Here is a 23,959-nt window from a genome sequence, read left to right as displayed (position 1 = left end):
GCTTGCTGAAGGAAGGATGGACTACTCGAAGCGGTGAACTAAGTGGAATAAAGTAGCTAGGGTTTGCCCAAGTAAGAAAAGTAAAGTAGTTAATGAGAAGTTTAAAGGTAGTGTATGTAAGATAAAATGTGTTATAGCCCCTGGGGGCACTCGCATCCACAAGTACAGTGACCTAAACCCATAGCAGTGTAGTCCTCAGCGGATGAGGCTGCAGTGAGCCAAGGACAGTTGACGTCTAGGTTAAGAGCGTCCTCTGGGAGTTGAATGCACTTTTACTTCATGCAGATTAATTTCCTGCTTTGAAATAACTTGTTTGCCCTTTCCTAGGGGTTCCTGTGCGGACAGACGTACAGTGCTGACAAATTGACATTTCTGTGCGGGACTGCCCCAGGGAACCCTACCCCACTGCTTCGGGTCTGTGCCCCGAGAGCTTACTCTTTCCTGAGCGATGCTCATCCACAAAGCGAGAGGCTTTTCGCCATTTTCTGTCATTTCATCACAGTTTGAGCCGAAACTGGGCCAAATGATGAACTAATTGGTTTCTTCCTTAATGATGCAATCTGTCATTATCCTCTCAAAATCAGCGTTACTTTTCCATTACTTTTAACTCTAAGGTAGGTAATTCAGAATAGCTGGTTGTTACAAATTTCCATGTCTTTAATTGCAGTTTCTGTCACTGCTAAATTTTGTCTGATTACCTTCTTGCAAACAGTTTTTTAAAAGTCCTGTGCCATCCTGCGGGTTAGGCAGAGTGCCAGCTGAAGACAGAAAATACCAGGCTATTTCAACTTCCCATTGTATCTGTATTACAGAATATTGTAAAATCTGAATTGGAGACCTGTATGAAATAATAGAGATTTGGGTATCAACGATTGACGTGAAACTTCTTTTCTTGAAAAAATTAAAACATAAAACCTCTAACTATGTTCAGTCAGCTTGATGCACTCAAAATCAAGTATTTTCATTTCTTTTCACGATTATTTATGGAAACATCCGCTTCACTAATTGAAATCCAGTTAGTTTTGAACATAAGTTTAAATCTGTTTCAGCACGATACTGTTCACATCATTTACTTTTGGCTATTTTAGAAATCTCATTTAGGTGTGAATTATGGGGCTAGCGGATACATATTAAGCAGGTGCATAGGAGCGATGGTCCAGAACAAAAGGAGCAAGAGACGGTGGGGAATGACAAGCAGAGCAGACCTTCAGAATTTGTGCATTTAGTGGATAAAATAAACTTTGACTTGTCCTTCTCCTTTCGGTCATAGATCTATATGCCTTTTTTATTTTTTTTCCAAACTTTTGCTTTCCTGACTTCCTGAATTCATTTATAGTTTTGGATTTCTGCAACTACTGTTGTCTCGTAAATTCGCTTTACAAGAAATAAAATTGCCCTGGTTCCGTTCAGTGGTCTCCCACTGATGTGTTGCAGCCTCTCTTAGAGCAAATGTGTAATATAATTAAAAACAATCTTTTCAAAAGCATGTACATGAGCTTAAGGCCTAGCTTTGAACCCGGTTACAAACTACTGAAAGTGTGGGGCTTACCCCCTTATGTTCCTTTAGCAATATTAATGTTTCTTCTTACACAGGAAGTGAGGATATGGTTGGGGTTTTTTTAAGGCTCATAGATGGCAGGAAATGTCCATGGTAGACCTCAAAGGCCACGCGGATTGAATTGTTGAATTTTGTAAAAATTTAAGTTTAAAAATGATAGGCAATTTTATAAGCAATTTTTAACTGAACACTTAAGTGCACAGAGTGCCCAGAACAGTATGAGCATGCTGAGTGTGTTGTGGCTTGTAGACTGCACAGTAAATAATAATCAAATAATGCAAAATAAAGAGAAGAAGCCAACCAAGATGTAGTAAACAAATAAAAATTGAGTAATAACTGTAATTTCCAATATCTTATCCATGTATGGTTGCCAAATAACGAAAAAAAGGCATTGGAAAGCAAAGGCTTAGATCTCCAAGGAAGCCCAGAAGAGACATATTACTTCCATTTATAACAGAAAATCAACTGAAAACTTGTAATTGACAGAAAGGGAGTGAGTTTATGTCCCTTGAGGTGCCCTAGGATCAGCAACAGGCAAATGGTGTAAACATAATAAATCAGAGAACAAGTTCTTTAATATGAATTTTTTTGGAAAATAAGAATACAATTTTGTAAAGCACAATAAATATAAAATGAGATATGGCTGTGGGGCACTGGTAAAGAAACACCCTGCTCCTTTTTTAAGAGAGTCGATGAAAATAGATGTTGAATGGGAAATTAGGTTTCCAGGAGTGCTTTTTCATAGGCTGTTGAAGGATCCAATTAAACTGGAATACACTTTGCATGGCTTTCATAATCATAATGACTGATTTCAATGAGTTTACTCTTGACTTAACCCAATATAATAGGAACAAAATCAAGCTGCTTATTTTCCTGCGGCGTATTCAGATCTGTCCGTCCCCTTTGAATGTTTTGAATAATGTCTTTTTTATTTTTCTTTTTTTTTATTTTTGGGGGGGGGGGGGGTGTTGGGTTTTTTTTTTGTGTGTTTGTTTTTTTAATATAATAATATTTTGAGCTAAGGAGAACAAGTTGCCTAATAAATACCAGAACCAATAAAGCTTGGCTTCCCACACTTCTGTGTCTTGTGGATGCCTGAGTTTGATGTAGAGCTGAAAATGTAAATTTTTCTTTTTTTCTTGCAGTTCCTGAATTAATAACTAATTTGGTCTACAGCCTTTCCCTAAGCCTTATGGTCACACTCTTCATCCAGCTGCTCTGTAGAAATGGAATTCACTTTATTTTCTGGTCTTGCCCATTTAGCAAGATCATATAATCTTCGCTCTCGAAGAGGTTGTAGTCCCTTTCAAACTCTTCAGGTGTATTCTTTATTTTTTTCCCTCTTTTAAAATAATTTTTTATTTTATTTTTTCTGTTTGAAGTGGCTGATAGATACTGAATAGTGCTAGACCACAGCCAGAACAGCGCACAGAAGCCACCTCCCTGCTGCGCAGTGCTTACTCAGCAAGCCCTCTCAATTCAACAGCAACCTATTGACACCTACATCTTGGTATTTGTGTTGTAAAATGGAAAAATAGCTGTACAGAATATTTTTTTGTTGACTATACTAATATCCTTTGGCTTGTATATGAGACTCTTGTGGCACATCTCGGAAATCTTACTGAAGTCAAGCTAGATCACAGGGTTTTAATTCCCCCTGCACTAACTACCCTGTCTTTTCTTGGCAAATCCTTGTTGGCCTGCCTTACGGTAAATTAATGACACCTCCCGTGTTGTGTAGGAAGGAACTTTTAGAGATAGCCATTGTTTCACCTGAGGAGACACGCCACAGGTCTAGAAGGGTAGCTGGCAGTTTTCAACAATAAATATTTCCAAATACGACAAAAGTTTAACTCTTGAGAAAAGTCCCGAGAATGTTAGTTGTTCATACACACCGCTCCTGCAAAACTATGTTAATGGAAGGAGTTTAAATATTGATAGAAGAAAATTAAATGCAATTATGATAAGCCATTTCATTTGATACCCTTTTTGCATTAGCCAGTCCATAAATATTTTAATAATTTCATTTATTGAATGTTTTTTCATCTGCACAATCTTACCTTGTGTTAAATTGTACTGTTGGCTTAGCGCTTTCCTGGGTGCATATTCATATGCAACGATGAGGGTTACGAAAATGCCTATTCTCCATTTCATGCCTGCATCCAAATTTATGCACTTTCAAATTAAACCTGTGCAAAAAGGGATGATCTCCATTTTTTAGGGGCAGTGCAAATGCTACAAGATACTTTAACATGAAGGCAGGTCAATCAAGCCGTAATCGTCTCTAATTAGCACTTGCAGAAGCTGTAATCTTTTTATAAACTTTCAGCTGAGCGGCAGTTGGGTGAAAAATTATTTCTTTCCTGGAAAACCATTAAAAATTAATTTTCTTTGATTCTGTAGAATATGAATGAGACAAGCACATGGCCTTGCAGAGGAAGGGGGTTTTGCCAATTAAAATTGGACACACAGAGCTCAGAGTGGTGTTCAGAAAAAATCAAATTATACTGCAGTTTTTGCCAAATCTCTTAGTTTACCTTTTGAAGTGTGGTTATCCTTTCAAGTGACCATAATGAATGGTAGTGAGGGCTATTTTGCCATTTCATACAGAGATTTTTTTTTTATGGAATTTTTATGGATTTTTCTATGAAAAAAACCTAGTTTTGCTATGCGTTGAGTTCTAAGGGGAGTTTATGCTTCTTTCAACATTCCTTTCACTTGGCGTATACCTGTGCTGTTTCTGTCTGCTAAGTATCTGAGTTAAGTAGCTACTGGATGGAGATTGTGTTTCTATTTTAGCAAAGTTTGCTCTCTTTTTTGCTGTCTGCTCCACTTCCCATGCATATTAAGTCTTAAAAAAAAAGAGTGGTTCAAAAAAGGCACTTTGAATTCCTTTCACCTTTTTTTTTCTGCTGGAGGAGATATGGCTTTGGTGAAAAAATGGTTAGTTTTGCTTGTTTCTGGCACCTTTTTAAATTTAGTTCTTTCATCATTGGCTTGCTGGTCCTGTTTGTTACATAATACAGTATTGTATATGGTATTGAAATATTGTATACAGTATTGAAAACACAATACAATAATAAAATAAAGTGCTGTTGAAAAAAAAAAAAGTGGAAAGCCCTACCAAACACATTTACTTCTTTTTTTATTACCAACTAGAATTGTCATTTGCTTGGATCTTCAATGAATATCCATCGTTTGTACAAGAGGACAGTCGTCGATTTGTGTCTCAAGAGACCGGTCACCTCTACATAGCCAAAGTCGAGCCGTCAGATGTAGGAAATTACACCTGCGTTGTAACCAGCACTGTGACCAACAGCCAAGTTCTTGGGTCACCAACTCCTCTAGTGCTGCGCACGGATGGTATGACTTTCCTTCTACGCAGTGAATAAATAACACATTTAGTCGTTGGTGAACGTTTTTGTCTCTTACAGTGTAACCTTTCTGAGTGCATTCTCAGAATATTGATCACTTTATAAGAAGATAAACTGTTTTCTGTTGCATGCTCCTCTTCCTCTCCTATGTCTGACAGTGATTTCACTGGCAGGTCCCTATGCTTCTCTGTATAAATGGAGTGCGAGAGAAATAAACTTGATTTTGAATTTAATGTGCTGTAATGCTAAAGAGAGAAAAAAGGCATTAAGAACTAAAAACCACCTTTTCAATTGTCTCATATAGGTGTGATGGGAGAATATGAACCCAAAATAGAAGTTCAGTTTCCTGAGACACTTCCTGCAGCTAAAGGCTCAACTGTGAAGCTAGAATGCTTTGCACTAGGAAAGTAAGTTTTCGACTTCACCCGTACTGAAAGTTGAAGCACATTAGGGTTCATCTGCACAAGAGGTGTGGAGTTCTGGCAGTCGTTTTGGCGGTGTTTTCTAAAGACCCTATTTTGATCATCACAATTACTGCCTTGGAATAAGAGGGAAAAGAGTCTTGGAGTAATTTTTTATTTTGTTTAGAATTAAAATGTATATGTTGGCAACACAGGAATGTACATTTCATTTCAAATTATCTTGAATAAGATCTGTGCAGTTTCGCATTTAGCCTTTGACCTAGCTCTGCTTTCTCTGTGTAGAAGGAAATGTTGAAGTCTGCGAGAATTTTGTCTAAATTTTACTGTTAAATGTACTTGATGCTTTAAAAACACTGTTCTTCCTTTATGGCTGAAATACAGATCAAAATGCATTCCTCTTCTCAATGATATTTCACACACAATTGATAGCTTTTCTCTTTCACAGAGGATCTGAGAACGCATTTCTGTTTCTGTAGATGTATTTACTTACCACTTTGTGGTTTATTTGCAGACAGCTTTGTCAGTTGTTCGTAATTTTCAGTGCGAGATTGATAACTTAATCAGGTGCTATCACTTTGCTTCCCTGGCTAGGTGAGTGAAAGTTTTAAAATCGGAGAATGACTGGCTGTTGTAGATGGGAATTTCAAAAGACTTGCCTTGATTCTCCTTCCCTGGAAGTCACTGGTAAATCTCACCCATCTCTTCAGGGGAGGCCAGTGCTGATTTACAAGAACTTCTACAATCATTGGACTTTCACACAGATATTCATGAAAAATTTGGTACCACAAATTACAGCGTATGAAACAGAACGGTAAATCAGTTGCCATAGTGTCTGACCATCTGTCGTATACAGTATGAATACTACTTTTAAACACAATCTTTTAGTCACTTCTGAGTTTTATTCTATATTAGTTTAAGCTTCTAATTTTGACAATCAAGTACTTTAAGCAAAGCTGTTTAAAATCCCTTTATTTTCTTTTTAGCCCTGTGCCTCAGATTAACTGGAGAAGAACTGATGGTCTGCCATTTCCAAGTAAAATAAAGCTGAGGAAATCCAATGGCATGATTGAAATACCTAATTTCCAGCAGGAGGATGCAGGACTATATGAATGTATTACTGAAAACTCAAGAGGAAAAAACATTGCAAGAGGACGTCTCACTTACTATGGTAGGAAACTTACTTTCCTCCTTTCCCACCCTTCTTTCCACATGAAATATAAACCCCTCTAGGGTACTTTGGGGTTTCTAGCTTCTGCAATACCATCAAGCATTTGTGCTTAAAAATCCGTGGCATCTTAACTACTTGCAGAGAGTGAGTAGTTCTGCACCAGGTTTTTGCATAACACTTGTAATAAATGTCTAGGCTCAAAACGGTTGCTAAGAGTAGTGCAGAAAGTGCTTGTGCTTATTTTTCTATGGCGCAAAGACTGTTTTTTAAATATTTCTTATTGGTCCATTGGTGAAACCTTAGATTTTCAGTCAATTGGATTTATTTGGGGGATCATTTAGGCCTTGCATTTACAGGAAATACAAATTTTATCTTGCTTTAGGAAAAGATTACTGATGGATATTGTCAATCCTTTGCTTTCAAAATGGCCAATTTTATTTTAAAATGAGTAAATAAATGAGACAATATAATCCAGCATAGGAAATGACATAATACAAAATTTAATAGCTGGAAACAGACAGAGTCTCTTGTGCGTTTAAGGCTGTAGAGTGAAATGAATATCAGCAAAGCACATTGGTGGTGTTTTAAAGCTAGAGTGATTTGCAACAAAGTGGTAATTGACAATTTTTGTTAAAGCCAGATCTCAGCAAATATAATTTTCTTTAGGTAAATGGCAATTTAAAGAGTGTTTCAGACTGCGCTTTGGCATGCTATTCCTCATGTAGGAATATTTGGGCAAAGATTTTCTTTAAAGCTGTGTAAAAAAAGCATGGAGCATAGCTACTCTACAACTTTGAGCAGATGTTCTTTTGGTTTACTACTTCTGTATGGGAAGCTGCTGTTTACTAGAACACACAGAGTGCTGCAATGTAGATTTTAGTCAATGAAGATTTTAATTGAAGGCACAACAGATTTTTATAAGGAGGAAGGAAAAGAGACTTCTCCCCCCTTGCCAACTTCCAAATTAATCGTACACTGAATCGGTGTCCCATCATTGGAAATGTTCAAGGTTAGGTTGGAAGGGGGACTTTGAGCAACTTGGATTTTCCATATACTACTTGTAATTACGACTTTTGGAGAAATCCTATGAATAACATAGGGCAAAAGGTCTAAGATACTTCATCTGCCAGTGTCATCTGTCATTCCAAACTTGGCACTATGTATTTGATTTTATAAAGTGACTTTTATTTGCTACTTGAAAGTTTCAGACAAGTTGTGGTGTGTACATCAGTTTGGTTTGGTATTCCTACTCCAGTTTTAAATCAGGGCACTTGCTGTAAGACACATCAATGTAAACTACATACAAAATAGAGTATATTTGTCCATTAGTCCTTGTAATGTAATTACGACAGTGGGCAATCTTGCGATAGTCGACCTGCTTCCCAAGTTTTGGTTTGCTCACTGAAGGACACAGAGCTGAAATAAAGGATGTTGCAAACCAATAAAAGCAAGCAAGTTGCAGTTTTGTGACACGTAAATCAGTGTGAACATTTCTGTTACAAGTCTAGAAGAGGATTTGAACCCTCAAATAGAGTTCATAGTCCAATATCAATGTCTGTCCATATTAGATTCGTCCGTAATATGGATATTTATCCTAAAAAGAATAATGAGACCTGTAGTGGCATTAATGGCACTCCAACAGTTTCATTTCATTTGTTCTGCTTAATGAAACCCATTCTGCAGAATTAAGTAGATTTAAGTAATCTTCCTTATTTTGTTACTTGCTTTGTTGTTGCAAATAGAATGCCAACACGTCTGCATTCAGGATAGGATCCTTTTGACAATTTTGATAATTTGAAGGATTTTAATTATGTTCATAGATTAATAATGTTCTATAACTGAAGATAATATCTTCTGATGGCTTGCCACTGCGTCAGATATCAAAGCTCAGAAATCTGTCTGGTAAAGAAATCTAACTGTATGCCACTCAGTCTTCCAATAAAAGATCAATATTTTAAAAAGTTGTTCTAAAAGCAGATGAGGATTTGGGGAAAATTAATGCAATATACTGAAGACTTAGAATAAAAAAAATCCATCTGCCAGAAAATACCAATGCTGGCAAAGATGACTCAAATCTCTGTGGTAATGTTAGTGGATGTTGGCTGCTGTTAAAATGTTTTATTGGTAGAAGTGTAAGACATGTCTGCTAACAATATATAGGAAAATACATGCATTACAAATGGACGAATTCCTTTTTATTTCAACAGTCAAAACATTTATTTTTTTTTCTTCTCAAAAGAACAAAGCACATTTCTGGCTTACCCAAGAAAGAGTATAAGAAGAATTGTGGTTAACATTTTCCAAGTTTTCTTAGTGAAATAATGTGGAAAATAAATCTCTTCAGGGGAAAAAAAATTCGATTTCACTGAAAAGTAGAACGTTTTCCTTTCTTTGTAGATTTTAAAGATTCTTTGTAAATGAAACATAAAGCTAATCCTAAACAAAAGCTTGAAACATTTCATTGCTCTGCTATAAAGTGAAACTCTTATTCTCCTGATTTGTTTTATGAGCTGAAAATGTAAAATTTGAATTCTGAAAATTGGGTTTTTCAGTACATAAGTGGTTTGATTAAAAAAAAAATCAATTATGTTTTCTATGCTATCCTGCCTCTTCTTTCAGTAATGAATTATAGTCTTGAAACCACAAAGCGCTTGAACATAGGCTCAACTTTAATTGTATCCATAGTCAATTTTCTCAAGAATGCTTATAAATTTGGTTCAGACATTCTGTGTACATCTGTAACTCTTTATGAAAAATAAAACAAGTCTGTTTTTTCTAATTTCACTGTGGGTTTTAAATATAATCATAGAATCGTTTAGGTTGGAAAAGACCTTTAGGATTATCAAGTCCAACCGTAAACCTAACCCTGCTAAGTCCACCACTAAACCATGTCCTTAAGCGCCTCATTCACAGGACTTTTAAATACCTCCAGCGATGGTGAGAAGAGGAGAAGAGACCAACACCCACCTCCCCACAACCCCCTTTCAGGCAGTTGTAGAGAGCGATGAGGTCTCCCCTCAGCCTCCTCTTCTCCAGACTGAACACCCCCAGCTCCCTCAGCCGCTCCTCATCAGACTTGTGCTCCAGACCCCTCACCAGCTCCGTCGCCCTTCTCTGGACACGCTCCAGCACCTCAATGTCCTTCTTGGAGTGAGGGGCCCAAAACTGAGCACAGTATTTGAGGTGCAATCTCACCAGTGCCAAGTACAGGGGCACGATCACCTCCCTGCTCCTGCTGCCACACCATTTCTGATACAGGCCAGGATGCCGTTGGCCTTCTTGGCCACCTGGGCACACTGCTGGCTCATATTCAGCTGGCTGTTGACCAACACCCCCAGGTCCTTTTCTGTGGGGCAGCTTTCCAGCCACTCGTCCCCAAGCCTGTAGCATTGCATGGGGTTGTTGTGGCCCAGGTGTAGGACTTGGCCTTGTTGAACCGCATACAGTAGGCCTCGGCCCATCGATCCAGCCTGTCCAGATCCCTCTGCAGAGCCTTCCTGCCCTCCAGCCAATATACACTCCTGCCCAACTTGGTGTCGTCTGCAGACTTACTGAGGGAGCACTCAATCTCCTCATCCACATCATTGATAAAGATATGGAACAAGACCGGCCACAGTACTGAGCCCTCGGGAACACCACTTGTGACCAGCTGCCAACTGGGTTGAACTCCGTTCACCACAACCCTTTGGGTCCGGCCATCTAGCCAGTTTTTTACCCAGCGAAGCGTGCACCCATCCAAGCCATAAGCAGTCAAGCAAGTCTCAACCCATAGCTGAAGTCGATAATTAAAATAGATACTCTAAAACTGATATTTTGGGTTCTTTCATAACATTACTAACAGACTATTAATCTTCTCCTGAAGGATTTTATCAAGAAAAACCCAACATCAAATATTCAGGTTTTTTGTCCTTTGTACAGTTCCAACATTTGTTTAATGCCAGTTTTCTCCTCAGGGGAGTTCAGACTGTGCTAAAAATAGGACAAGATTATCTAACTGTGATTTAATATAAAACCTGAATATATAAATAATTTGCTTTCACTTTATTAGTATATTCGTTTGTCATCGCTATTAGCCCTTTCCATAGAGATAATAGAATAAGAAAGAATCCATGGAGATGTTTCATGGCATGGAAAAATGAGAAAAGACGAAACAATTACTTTTTTGTATTTTCAGATGCAATTAAACATGTAACATGGCAGAGATATGTAAAGCAATTAATTTAAAGTATAATTGAAGAAAATATATTCTTAATTAGCACATGCTGATTTAATGGAACTCATGCTTGACAGTACCAAGGTAAAATGTTTAACAGGGAGAAAAAATTCTGCTGCTGTTCTCCTTTTGCTCTGCAGTGGTGGTCTGTGATAGCAAAGGTGAACCCCCCAGTAAACATAGACTCTACATAATTTTTTAGTATATCAAAAAATACTTGTATATTTTTTAAATTATTTTGGTAATGGCATACACCAAAATTATAATGAAACTACATTATTATTGTATGTGGAAGACCCTTACTGTTTAAAGCTTTTGTTTGATAGCCTGACTCTATCTTATTTATGGCAGTGTCTTCAAAATATTAACTACAAAACTATAAATGATTAAATAATATCAAGGAGTTGCTGAGTTTGATCAACCTGGAGTTTAATTGTCGATGCTGTCTCATAATTTAATTGCCTTGCTACAGAGACAAATTGTTCATCTTTTTTACATACTAAAACTGTCCCCGATGATGTAGCAATTACCTGTTGCTTGCGAGCATTTTTATTTTTGAATGGAAGTCAAATAATGGACATCTTCAGGGATGTGTTAGAGGCTTCTCTAGGCCCAGTTTTATCAGAAAAAAATTACTCATGCTTAAAATCACTTGGAGTTTTGAGATAAAATAAGGTTCATCACTGCTGTAGGCATCAGTATGAGTATAATAGTCTGACTTTCAGATACACTACCTAGAAAAATAAGGGTGGGTTGGGTTTTTTTTTCCCCAGTATGCTTCATAGCAGCTTTCTCTTGAACTATGGAAAGTTCCTTTTGACTCTGATTTATTGCCCAACTGCTGAGCTATCCAAAGGTATTTTCAAAGGAGATTTCCAGCCTGGCTTTCAGACTGTAAATTTCGAAGTAAAGATACATGTATAAGCAGACTGCATCTTATGTGCGAGCCCCAGTTAGGGAGTATTATGGATAGAGCTTCCCGTAGTCTTCTGCCTCCGAGCAGAGGCATGGCAGACCTTAATACTTTCTGGGATAGCGCAGTATCTAGACAAAAAGTCACGGGCCTGAAGCTCTGCCTCTCCTGCTATTCCTATGGCTTACAGAATTGAAAGCAGATTTTTTTGGAGTCTCCTACTCTGAAGGAAATCAGATACAAAAATTGCTGTTGACATGCATCGTGCATGATACCCACAAATTATTTACAAATTAGATCTCAGCACAGCTTTTGAAAAGTGTCAACTTCTTCAGCCATTGCTTCCAAGAGCTTCATTGCAGTCACTCATTGCAGTCGGTCTTCTTTTGCATCAAACCCCAGAACAGTTATCGCAAAGGGTTTCTTAAAAATCTGAAAAAATGGTTCTTGCTTTCCTTATGGCCTACAGGGTTGCTGTAGAGTGTGATGAAGCAACAGTTGTTTTCTTCAGGAAGACCTGCCTGGACTAATTAGCTGGAAGAAAAGGGTGACCGTAGCCAGCAAAAAAATGATGACCGAGTCTTCTCACTGGGATAAATTTTATGAAGTTACACACTTGTATCTCTTCTTGCCTGTGGGACCATGAGTATAGCAAGGAATATTTTAGGCAAAAACAATGGAAGCAAAATAGTCTGGTGCTTTTCCAAGTGACTGACCATGAGGCTAACAGCTAACCTTCTTTAGAAAATCAGTTACCTACAAGTATTTTGTCCTAAGGGAACTTTATATGAATCTTTCATGAAGATTGTACAGCAAGTTCCTAAGAATTCTTAATGTTAGCACACAATACGGATTCCTGTCACAGTCTCAAACCCTGCAGTACAAACTCCATTAAAATCAAGTTCCAACCTCTCAACTTACAAGACATTGTCTTTTTTTCATCTCAATGAAAATACGTTGCCTGCATGCCTATTCCTTGCTTAAGGAGGAAGGAGCGGTGTCTCCTCCAGAAGATCGACGTTATACATCAAGCCAGTGCAGTAGCTTCATGAGAGAATGAGGCTTTGTTGTGAAGTCATTAGTCTTCCTTCAGGAGCACTGATGTGGCAGTGGTGGTGGAACCAGATGTTCTAAGCAGGTAACATTTGCCTAACAGTGACTAGACCTCAAGAGGAATAAAACTGTGTATTCAGAATCTTTTAGGTACAGTCAGGTAGAGCTCAATAAAAAGGGCAGTGCTAGGCTTGGAAAGCCTTGCTTATCTTTTGAGAGGGTGTGTAGATCTGCTGATACATGACCTTCTGTCTGCACTTCTCTCAGCTCCTGCAATGTGGACATCTTTACCTTGGCCAAGTTTCAGAGTATTCATTCAGTGGAATATTCCCAGCTGGAATTGCCCCTGTTTAGCTGCCTTTTCAATTTTTAACTGGTTAGTTGAATTCTTTTTCAAAAAGTTTCTAATAGTTTTACAGCCTTTTTTAAAGACTTTGAGATGTGGCAGATTGAAAAGTGTATTTTTCTTTCTGCTGAATTCCTTCATTTGAAGAGAAAAAGAGCCTTCCTCAAGAAAATCACTAAAGTCTACATCAACACTCTGTTGCGAATAAACAAGCACCATAAATTTCTCACATTGTGGCTTAGGAAGCTCTGTTCTGTTCATTTCTGGTTTGAGTGGTTGTCTTGCTTCCATGCTTTCCAAAACAACCCAGTTTATCATATCTACCGTGGAGACTTGGGAAACCCTCTTATGGAGACTGTCTGACATGGAATCCTAAAATGAAGATTTATGGTGTAGACAATGTTTTTCTTATTAATGGAATTGAATCCAAGATCTTGAACTTGAAAATAGACTATATTTAACCTACTTTGAAGTGGAGATATGCAGCAGATGTGAAAAATTGCACATACATGGATCCATCAATAATTCAAGCGCTGTTGCTTGTTGCATAAATATTTAGGTATGCAAAGTGCAGGAAGCACGCTGACATGGCTTTCATCCCCTTAACACATGTGGGGCAAATATGCCAAATGACAGTGTGAGATTAAGCAGTGGCTCGTTCTTGAACTCTAGTGTTGTGACATTAAGTTTTAACCAAAATTAATATCAGTGAGATAGTACGTTGTCTGACACAAAGATCAAGTTATCCTGTCTTCTAGAGCTGACCTTGATAAAGAGAGTGTAAAAAATATATCATCCTCAGATCAGTGAAAGGCATTAATCCTCATAGGGTGTAAGGGACATGCAAAACAAAAGAAATAACAGCAGGTTTCACTGTCAGCAAATACTGGTTGAATTCCAAAACCTCCTAAGTCTATACATCAATGAATACATTTTAGTAAGTTCTTCTGTGAGAAGTTAATCCTAAGTATGTATACATAAATCATTAATAGTATTAATCCTTGTTATTATAAAAGTACGGTACTGTACATGATCGTGTTGAGATCTTATCACTGTATTGCAGAATATAATATGGAGAGAAAAACTGTATGCTAGAAAAGAATGAATCCTTTTTAATGAAATGAATACCAGCCCTCATCCAAACATTGGTCTGCTGGTCTTGTGCCTGTGGCAATGGAACAGGTTCAGCTCTCAGCTGTGCTGCAGACTTCCCTTGTGGCCATAGGCGAGTCGTTAATTTCCCTGGTCTGAATTAATTGCTGGTGTAACTCCATTGTAGTAGGAAGTTCAGTGGGAATTAATCTGACCTTCTGTGCTTCCAAAACTCATCTATTAAATAGTAATATTCTTCTGTATCACCAGGGACTTCTTTTTTTTTCCTAGTTGTTTTGATAGGAGAGTGTTATGAGAGTTTCCTAAATTACCAATTTTGGAAAATCTTTAAGGTAATCAGATTGACTCCAGAAGATTCTTTTGCCCTTAGCTATATATTTGCAACCAAGTTTCATCCTACTTTTTGTCTGTTTTCTCCATACACAATGTCTAGAATTTATCTTTTGTTGGGCAAATAGCATACATTGAGATTATAAACTTTCTAGCAAATTGAATAAATTCAAAGAAGATTCACATGAATTAGCTATAAAACAGTTGTGCTGTTGTGTGAAATAGCACTAAAGGAATAAACTACTGTTGTCTTTCATGCGGTGATGTTTATTTGCCAAGTTAGCTTTTTTTTTTTACCCTGTGAAAGCTCTAACAGATGTTTTAAACTCTATCTTTACAGTTTTAATTGTATTTTAGGTAATTCTGAAGGATGTATGGTATTAATACATCAAAATTTTGTTCAAAAATTAGTGATTTTTATGGACTTTCTTAAGGCCATATTCTAGTTTGCATCACCCAAATGCTGTGCTAAGACTAATGCTTTCAAAAACAGTCTCATATATCCATATAATCATCCAGTTAAGTACTGACTAGCATTAGAATACAATTCAAATGGTATCTAGAACTAAGGCTGACATACTATTACATTTTTTTAGGACTTAAAGGATTCTCTTCAGTATTAATTTGATGATTTAGCTGCATCAATTATTTAATTCCAGTATTGCCACTAATTTCTTTATCTTACATTTACCTCAATTTCAAAGTTGTGTTCTTTAATCATTAGTGATTTTAATATTGGTTTCATTTGTTCAGCTTTAGTGATCTGTAATCTCAATATTCTTTTGGTTTACTGCCTGTAATAAAAATGTCTGAAAGGAAGAGTGAGTAATTTTTTTCGTTAGGTGACTTGAAGCAGAACCAGTGAGGATCTCTGGTGGTACAAACCAGCCCACGCAGAAAACTGATGAGTGCTGTGCAAATTAGCCCGTTGATTCTCATATGGAACAATAACTTGTTAGGATCTTCACTGTTGATATGTATTTAATCTGCAGCAAAACCTCACTGGATACAGATGATAAAAGATATTGAAGTTGCTGTAGAGGACACCTTATACTGGGATTGCAGAGCAAGTGGGAAGCCCAAACCGTCGTACAGGTGGCTGAAGAATGGAGACCAACTGTCAATAGAGGTAACATTCTGTTTTGAAAAACATGATGCTGTGTAAAATTAACAATACTGTATATAAGTATGAGAATTCACAAAAATGTGTGTAATTAGTCAAGAGAAATATTTGATGCTGGTTTTTGTATGTTTGTCAAGAGCATCCAGATGGAAACTTAAAAAGCTGAAATACCAGAAACACAAAGATAAATTATGTTATACAAAAATATCCCAGCTAAAAGGAGATTCAAAAGCAACGACAGAAGCATAGAAATAAGTATGTAAGGAAAGACTGGAGAAGGAAGTTTAATTAAAGTTATACATTAAGAACCATAAATGAGGGGTAGAGAGATTTTGTTATAATTTCTATTGGCATTTCATTCAAGTTAATAAGAGAACATACTCAAACTTCTTGATGAAAAAAGACAAAAAACCCTAAAAATTTGTTGGTCGCCATTACTTGATGCAAAGAATGAAATATAAACAGTAATGTAACATAGGTATTTGTTTTAATCCAATCGTTAAAGTAAATTCATGGAAAGCAATGCATGTGGTAACAGGGAAAAGAGTTTCTGCTTAGAAGGTGAGATACCTGGTCTCCCAGATCAGAAACATGGAACATGTGTCTGATACCCATATTGATTTCAATTCTTACTGCTTCATTGAGAAAACTGCCCAGTTCAGGTAATCAGGAATATAAACTATGGGCACTATCACATCGCAGGAAGGCATTTTGCCCTTGGCCAATGCGTTGTGCTCAACGTTGGCGCCCACAGTTGAAGAGTTGGGAGCAGGGGAGTTGGACTAGATGACCTTTAAAGGTCCCTTCCAACTCAGATTATTTCATGATTCTAAGAAAGAGCGACTGCTCAAGTGAATTCAGTGGATGGCCATGAAAAATGATCGAAGCACTGAAAAACATTTCTTACCATTCAGAGTGCTATAGTTATATGCTCGCTAAAAGGAATTGTAGTATTTTGTGGACAGGTTAAACGAGGGAGTACAAAATCTCATCTCAGTGATTTAAGAACATTGTTACCATATCACACAATGTCACTAAGGTAATGCGCTTTTTTATCTCAGTAAGTACAAAAATACCTTCTCTCATTCAGCCTTCCCATTTCTCCACTTTTGAGCATTGATATCCTGCCTTTTGGCATGGTGTCAGGGCATAAGCATGACTTACTCTGGAAATATTTAAGGTCTGTAAACTATAGGACTAGCTTTTTGAAAGCCAGCGCTGAGGAGACATCAGGAGTTCTCTGTGTCGTGATCAGTTGTCGTCAGCTCGTTACTGCAATAATCTTTCTTCATGCTGGGTCTCCTCCACAAAAATCTCCTGGTGGGTCATTCCACTTAGCTTCCCTTCTCCAGAAATGAATCTTTTGTTAGGAAGAGTAGAAGAGCAGCTGGAGATGCTAGAGAGAGGATTGAGACATGGAGACTCAGGCTCGTTCCTCTTTGGGACTGCTTTTGTCCTTTGTCTAACTGGCTGAGTACCTTGCATGTAACTGGGAGGAGACCTGTCAAGGAAGGAGCTGAGCTGAGCTGTCCTGGCTGCCCATAGATAGCCGAAGTCACCCTGCAGTGGGGCCAACTGTAAGTACATGCCCTTAAGAAAAGGCAGAGAGTGACTACCATTGCATTAGGCCTGGTGAGCCACGGCCAGATCCCAAAAAAAAATCAGAAAATGTTTTTGAGCAAATAGTTTGTTCTTTTGTCTGTTCCTGTTTCTCTGGTTTTCCCCAAAGGAGAAGCTCCTTTGGTTTGTTCTTTGTCACTGCTTCCTTTTTTTACCAGTTTCTGCCACTCTGTCCTCAAATTAGTCACTTCTTATCATAAATTCATATAGCTTTCCAAGAATAAGCAAGGCGAAAAGATCCCTGTATTTCAGTAGTTTTGTCATCTCTAAGGCACTTAAATATGTGTCTTCCGTTTAATGACTGTTGGAATTTTTTCTGCATGGTATTACAGAGAGCTCATTAGCAAATGGCATGTGTGAAATCTCTAAATAGCATGAAATGCCAGTGCCATCTGTATAGTTTGGATACTCTGGTCTGTCGTGAGGAGGCTAGTATGATTTTGTCCATATTTCTAGGAAAACACAAGGGTATTTGAGATTGCAAAGCCTCTGTGAAACTGAGCAAGTTTGAAGAATCGATTTCATACAGTGTTGCCAAGTCTCTGTATTTGGTCACTGTTGCCACACCAGGATGCGGTCACGTCACTTATTTTAGAACTATGCTCATGATTATGCTGTTACATTTACCCCATTTATTGTATTTATACTGTCCTATTTGTATTTCTTACATATTTTAAATCTTTCACAGGAAATAGATCATCAATAAAGGTATTTTTCTTAATATTCAGGGAAGGATCCAAATTGAAAATGGTGCACTTACAATATCAAATCTAAATCTGACAGATTCTGGCAGATACCAATGCATAGCTGAAAATAAACATGGTGTCATCTATTCGAGTGCAGAGCTCAGGGTTGTAGGTAAGATTTTCCTTTTTCACTAAAACACAAACCTCATTCTCCTTCTCCACACGTCCTCCACCCACCTCGTATTCCACCTCGTCATGATCTCAAATTTAACTTGCTCAGATGCTATCACCGAAATAAACATTTTTGTCGACCTAATATCTTTATCTGCAGTGCCGAGGAGTTGACTCATCTGCTTCCAGAGGATTTGCAGTCCAATCATTCATTGCTTTAAAGCAGAGCACAGCTAAATTATTCATTAGGGGAAGAGCAGAGATGGGTTGGACACAGGCCTGAAGATTAAAACTGCTCACGTGGTCTGGAGGCAGCACTGGCTCAGCACATCAGGCGGCTGCACTCACCTTCTGCACCACGGCTCCCATGCTCCCAGGGGAGCCGTGTCATTTAAAAGCAATAGGCTGCTTCTGTGTGCAGCCTTTCTTGATCGAGGGGATGAGGGATTGTCATTCAGTCATTCAAACGGCACGTGCTTGAGTCTAAAATAGTGACAATCGGTTGTTTGAGGGAGACGCTGAACTTGTGACTGCCTTATGTACTCATATGCTTGTGCGATTTCTACCTCCACCATAGACTGATTTCAAAACTAAGCCGGTAAGAGCAGCGTGTTTTGGGGACATGAGTTATTTCCATTCTGTTGTTAAGATTGCAGTCAGTCAGCAGACTGTTCCCTCAACCTTGGTCTCCTAAAATACTGAATTTCCTTTCGAAGTTCAGCGTTAGTATAGGTAGAAGCCATGTGCCTTTTCTTACCTGTTAGTTAGGGCAAACTGTACCCACTCAGAATGAGCTACACTGTAATTTTATGTCATGTAACATTCCCGTTCTGACATTGCACTCTCACACAAAACTAGAAGCCAACCATTTTCTTGAGTTTTAATGAGACTGCAGTGTTGACTGCCCTCCCTGGACTTAGACAAGTCATTTACGCTCACATTTGGCAAAGCGTAAAGGCACGTGCTTAACGCTCGTTGGGTTCAGTGAGCCTCAGCTCAGATGAAGTTGGTGGGGTCTTCTGGACATGCTTCATTAGGTGACATACTCTGCACAACTGAGACCTTTACTTTTGTACCAGTATAAGGAGGAGAAATGCGTAATTGTCCAACAGAAGATCGGTTTGAACTAACTAATTCATGTTTTTAATTATGTTTGGAATCTGAGAAGTGTCGTGTAAGTGCTAAATGGTAATATCATTAATATAACTAAAGGTGCTTTATTTCACTGTTACTGTCCCTTCTGTTTTAGCTTCTGCTCCAGATTTTTCCAAGAATCCAATGAAGAAACTGATCCAGGTTCAAATAGGAAGCACAGTTGATTTTGAATGCAAACCCAAAGCTTCCCCTAAGGCCAAATGTTCCTGGAAGAAGGGAGGTGAGCAGCTACACGAAAATGAAAGGTATCAAGTTATATTGGTTTGTTTGTTTTAATCTTTAAAAAAGCTTTTTAGAACTTTTTATGCAGTGAAAAGTCTCTCTGAAGTCTGTCTAGTTGGGGGGGTGGTTTGGTTGCTTTTTAATTGTCGTTGTACCTGAGCACTGAGAGTGCATGCATATAGCTTTCTTTAAGGTCAAGGGCCAGCTTTTATTTTCAGTTTAATGTAGAGTTTGGCCTAATTTAGAGAGAACCAGGTACTGATAGAAAACTGGAAATGCAAAGCTTATAAAACAGTACTAAAAACCTTCAATGAAATACTCTGAAAATGCTGGCAAGGAGGCAGATGAGACATATTACAGCCATGGTGATAATGTGGCTGAGAGAAAAAAGGAGATTTAAAAAAAAATATATATCCAGCTGGCAAAAGTTAATATTTGGGAGGTCCAGAATAGCACTCTTACCATTCTATTATTTTGATTTTTACCGTTCTTGTACTGTGTTTGTTTATACGGGAAAAGTTATTACAAAGATGACTCAAAATTGTAGGTGACACACAAAAAAAAAAAAGGCAAGGTTTCCCAGATGATTGCACAAGGGACCTCATGAACCCAAACACTTGAGCTGAATGGTGACAGATGAAAATCAGTATTTACAAATGGGTAATACACTTTGGAAAGAAAAAGCAAAACAGTAAAACTGCATCTATCCAAGTGTTGTACAGTAACTGCGAACACTTAGGAAGGTGATACAAGTATCGCTGTGCATAGGTGAGTGTAAACATCTGCTCGGTATGCATTACCTGTTAAATAATAGAGTGGTGATATCTATGGGACAGAACAGAAAATAATTTTTAAAATTTTGTTACACCATTATAAAAACTAATTGCCTTGGATCCAGCGTTAAGTGCTGGTCATCTTCTCTCAGAAATACATAGTAGAGGTAGATGAGGGATGGTTGATGAAAATACTTGGAAGCGTGACTCATGGATCTCTGGTCAGTTCAGTGACTGAAAAGATTAAGACTGTATGACTTCAGGAAGAACTTAGAGGTATGTGAAAGAAAATGAGATGTGTTCATACTTGTTCATACATATATGTAATTTCATGTGCATGTTGTTAAGATGAAAACAGGAAAATATACTTTCAGGTTCTTTTCAAGCAACCATGAACTTTATATACCAATGATAATGTAGGTTGCCATTTCTTTAGTGTTGACATGATAGGGAGCGTGTTTTGGTGTTAGTAATTCTCAGTGGAGAGTCTGTGATTCACCTATATCCTCAGCTGCTGACTTCCAACAACATGTAAACATTTTTTCCAGCAATAACCTTTAAAGCATTATTGAGTTAGTCATAAACTACAATTGCACAAGTCTACTGACTGAATTGTATAATTGAACTATACAGAAGTGTACGTCTTTGCACTCTGGAGCAGCCATTTGCGTTGCGTCTCTCCGTCGTTGGGGATTATTGCCTTTTCAAGCTTTCTGGATTACATTTCTATACTTGCATAGACTGGGAGTTTCAGGTAGTGAACTGGGACAGAAAAAAAACCCTTGGATGAGAGGTGTAATTAAGTTAGTTGCATATCTGATTTAGCATGAAACTCGGTAGTTTGATACTTTAGGACATTCCAGCTGGAGCACTTCACCACTCAGTACAGGCTGTAAAAACCCTTAGGAGCAAAAAAACTGTTTGGGAGTTTAGTCTGCCCTGAGGTCAGCCTTTCTGCAGGTAGTTGCTGGATTATCCGAGTTAGCGACAGACTGTAGTCACAGCCGCAGAAAGTCATAGGGTTTGCCTGGGAGCAGTGAGGACAGGACGACTGCGAGTGTTCCTTTTGCAGCACTCTGGTATCGCCCTGTACTTCACACAGGGTAGTTCAGGGACAGTGGTACCACTGATGTATCCACAAGTCCAGACGTGAGACTGAGGAAAGGGAAAGTTTTGTTTTTGAAGGAGGATTGCCGTGACAGTGTGTTGTTACTTCATGGATGTATCCCTGCTCCTCTAGGACTTTGTGTTAGGTTGTGCAAAGCTTAGCCTGTCATTGGGAAGGTGTTTCTGAATCAGCTGAAATTCTTCTAGTCCTATTCCAGTAAAACACCACGTCATGGCTTTCTTTTGAAATTTCTAAATGCAGAAGATGCTACCAGATAGATCAAAACTTTCAGAGGCTGCAATTGAGACCATTATTTGCTCCATCGTAAGGCTAGAGCTCTCACCGTGTACCCAAAAGGTTTGGATGCTTGCTGTCATCTTGATCTGTGCAGCTCTGGCTCTTTCTTCATAGGGACACAATAGTTTTCATGCGTTCAAGTGTTAAGCGTTGTCAAATATGGCAATCTGACAGAAGATGAGGCATGTATCATTATAGAGCTTGACACGGTACCACAGCTAGCTGGCTGCATGCCTGTAAGCAAGCAAAATCTTATTCAAAATAACACTAGTTGTTTTTTCTTTCTACGTGAACCCTCCCATCATCTTGTAATGACATGATATCATATTGATAAAGAAGCCTGTAACACAGGGCCACAATGATTTCTAAAACTTACGTGAAACCTGTTGCTTTTTGCTGATTCTCAATTGTTTTATTTTTATAATTGCTTTTGTAAAGTGTGTGCGTAAATAAATGCATAGCACCCGATTTTCTCCATTTAGGAAAATTCCTACCTTTCGTCCCCATACCATTTCCATAAAAAGGCAGGCAGGAAGAATGGTATCCTTCCCCATTCCTGCCTGCCTCTTTTGTTGGAGCTGCCTATCATCAGCCTTCAGCTAACCTGTGTAGTTCAATTCATGATAGTTAAAGCTGCCAGGCACGCCTGGACCTTGCGGGGCTCCACACGTGTCCAGGAGAGCGTTTCAGCCCCCACTTGTGTCTTGCTTTGTCAGCTTCATTTGTGGTGGTGGTACCAGGCTAAAGAAAGTAATGTTCGGTTTCTGAAAATGTATTGAGCATACGTGATGCTGCCTGCATAGATTTATGAACACAAATTATGGCTTTTAGTTCTGCAAAATGCAGGTATTTCCAAAATATGGCCCAAAGTGTCTCCTCCTATATTTTTGACAGCAAACTGTAAATGGCTTACAGAGGAAACATAATAACAAGCCAATAATCCTGAATTAATCTAAATGCAGTACACTCGCCTTCAGAGAAAAGCAGAAATGCGATTCTTTGCAGAAAGCACTGGAGTTCATTACCATCTGCTATGAATAATTGCAATTCATGAATTTCTTGCAGTTCTACAATTCTTGCAATTCAGGAAAAGGTTTCTAGTTAGCAGTACATTTTTCAGCCATTAACTACATTTCTAATGGGAAGTCTGTTGAGGGGGTTGGCTTTTTTAATTGCAGAAAAGGGGAGGAATGAGTTCCTAAAAAGGGTAATGCTAGCTGCAGAGGTCCAGTATGCACTTTACCTCGGAGAGGTAGGGGAGGCAGAATGAGCTTAATTACGTTTGGAGCTCAGACCTACAGTAGGGTTCAGGCTCACGGAGTGCTCCTTGGGAGAGACAGACAGAGATGGAGCATGGGATGGAGACTGAGACTCCCCTCCCTTAGAACTGCCATTTGCTTGTAAAGAGCAAGCAGGGTCTTCAAAGAGTGCGGCAAGTTTTTTGTCTCCATAAGTCAGTTCCTGCAAGGGAACAGCTCTTGCATTATATCCCACATAGATAAATATATGTATAGTTTCCCAAATTCATTTGCCCTTGAGTAGTTAAAAACAGATTCTTGTTGGTTTTGGTAGACCTGCTTGTGGCGTAATGGACTTATTCAGGGTTGTTAGAGAATGGGGGTACTGTAATGTTTTGGTTTTCATGTAAACGTACACAAATGTTGGAGCGTGTCCTCTTCTGAGGATGTGCCAGCACATGCCTCCAGCACTCTGGTATAGATACCGTGGTTAGACCATGCTAGTTTGGGTTGTACCTCAACTGGGAAGGCTTTCTGGAAGGCTGAGAGGCCAAACTTGGCTTAGCATGAGGGTGGAACTAGCCCTTAATGTCAGCTGTAAAAGTGAAAATGTCACATGAGATGCAGCAACATGGATCGAATCTAAATGTTTTAAGAAAACTCCCATTTGAATAATAAAAATAGAGCACAAATACTCCATTGCTTCAATGTATTCTTAATATTCTGTCATAAGAGGACTTAGGTTTCGCTGGAAGTACTGACCACATTACTTCAGTAAAGCCTGAAAGATTTTCATTTTGATGGCACTGTTGCTTGTATTCTTTATTTATTTTTAAATGGTGCTGCGTTGTCAGTATGTAGAAGATTTGGATAATGACTCAGTAAATTTTAATTAAATGAGCTGAATATGATATGTCTTGTGGAGGGAAGAAAATATAACTCAAAATGGATTCATGAGCTCTGGACTGAGAAATCGCTCAACACTGAAGAATACAATCTTGCTTCTTGTTAGTTTTGCAAAGTATTGAGAGTATCTTCAATAAAGAGAGCTAGACAATAAAGAGCAGTGGAATGCA

The 23,959-nt window shown here is 38.3% G+C and overlaps 1 protein-coding gene across 1 annotated transcript in view; it reads left to right on the top strand.

Moving 5' to 3' along the window:
* Positions 1–23,959, top strand: part of LOC104254057 (contactin-3) — a 55,640-nt gene that overhangs the window by 9,225 nt on the left and 22,456 nt on the right. The window contains exons 3-8 of the mRNA XM_059823493.1: positions 4,718–4,921; positions 5,237–5,339; positions 6,338–6,522; positions 15,483–15,619; positions 17,962–18,091; positions 19,340–19,490. Of these exons, the coding sequence (XP_059679476.1) occupies positions 4,718–4,921; positions 5,237–5,339; positions 6,338–6,522; positions 15,483–15,619; positions 17,962–18,091; positions 19,340–19,490 (910 nt within the window). The remainder of the gene's footprint in view (positions 1–4,717; positions 4,922–5,236; positions 5,340–6,337; positions 6,523–15,482; positions 15,620–17,961; positions 18,092–19,339; positions 19,491–23,959) is intronic.

Source organism: Gavia stellata, chromosome 12 (assembly GCF_030936135.1).
Source record: "Gavia stellata isolate bGavSte3 chromosome 12, bGavSte3.hap2, whole genome shotgun sequence".
NCBI classification, from domain to species: domain Eukaryota; kingdom Metazoa; phylum Chordata; class Aves; order Gaviiformes; family Gaviidae; genus Gavia; species Gavia stellata.
This window is presented reverse-complemented; position numbering and strand designations above follow the sequence as displayed.